The 999-nt window shown below is 48.5% G+C and overlaps 1 protein-coding gene across 1 annotated transcript; it reads left to right on the top strand.

The window, feature by feature from the left end:
- Positions 1–999, top strand: hcar1-3 (hydroxycarboxylic acid receptor 1-3). Its single transcript, XM_053332661.1, has one exon. It carries the CDS (start codon positions 1–3, stop codon positions 997–999), a length of 999 nt encoding a protein of 332 aa, XP_053188636.1.

Genomic DNA, 999 nt, shown 5'->3' with positions numbered 1-999 from the left:
ATGGCTTTGGTGACTGGTATCCCCAAGGTGATGAATGAAACCAACACTTTCTTGCGCTGCCCCCCCATCCAAGGTGGAGACATGGCCCTGATGTTCGTCATGATCATTGAATTGATAGTGGGCTTGCCAGGCAACATTGCGGCCATTTGGATTTTTTGCTGCCGTATGAAGTTCTGGAAACCCCACACTCTTTATCTCTTTAATCTGGCTCTAGCTGACTTGCTGCTCCTCATCAGCGTGCCCTTCCGTATCCACACCCACCTGCGCTATGATGATTGGGTGTTTGGACAGGTCTGGTGCCGCATCAACCTCTTCATGCTGGCTGTCAATCGCTCTGCCAGTATTGCATTCATGACAACGGTGGCACTGGATCGATACTTTAAGGTGATTCATCCACATCACAGAATCAGTCATATGACCTCAACTCAGGCGGGGAAGATGGCAGGCCTGATCTGGACTATTGTGATTGCCTTTCGGGTTCCGCTGTTGTCCGTCAACCTCTTGCAACAGCACGGTAACCTCACCCTGTGTCGCAGCTTCAGTTCTTATACGGTAACTCCTGTGGTGATAAAGGTGCACTATGTGGCTTACACTGCAGAGTTCTTCTTGCCCTGGTTCTTGTTGCTGTTCTGCTCAGCCAAAATTACCTACTACCTGCGTCGACGGAAGATGAACCAGCAAAAGAAAGTTCGGAGAGCCATCATAGCTGTAGGGGTGATCAGTTTGGTGTTCACCATCTGCTTCCTGCCAAGTATAGCCACAGGCCTCAGTTTTTTATACATCAAGAGGTTCTACCCCAAGGACTGCAAGTCCTACAAACCATTGATCCAGCTCTTTATGATTTCGATCAGCTTCACCTACCTGAACAGCTGTTTGGACCCCATCATTTATTCTTTCTCCAGCTCCATGTTTTGCAACACCTTCAGGAGATCCATGAGACACCTGGGCATTGTGAAGAAGAATGTCAAAACAACAAGCAGGGAAACCAATGACTGCTAG

The sequence above is a fragment of the Scomber japonicus genome, chromosome 14, assembly GCF_027409825.1.
Source record: "Scomber japonicus isolate fScoJap1 chromosome 14, fScoJap1.pri, whole genome shotgun sequence".
Taxonomy (NCBI): Eukaryota; Metazoa; Chordata; class Actinopteri; order Scombriformes; family Scombridae; genus Scomber; species Scomber japonicus.
The sequence above is the reverse complement of the archived record's forward strand: the minus strand, read 5'-3'. Positions and strand labels throughout refer to the sequence as shown.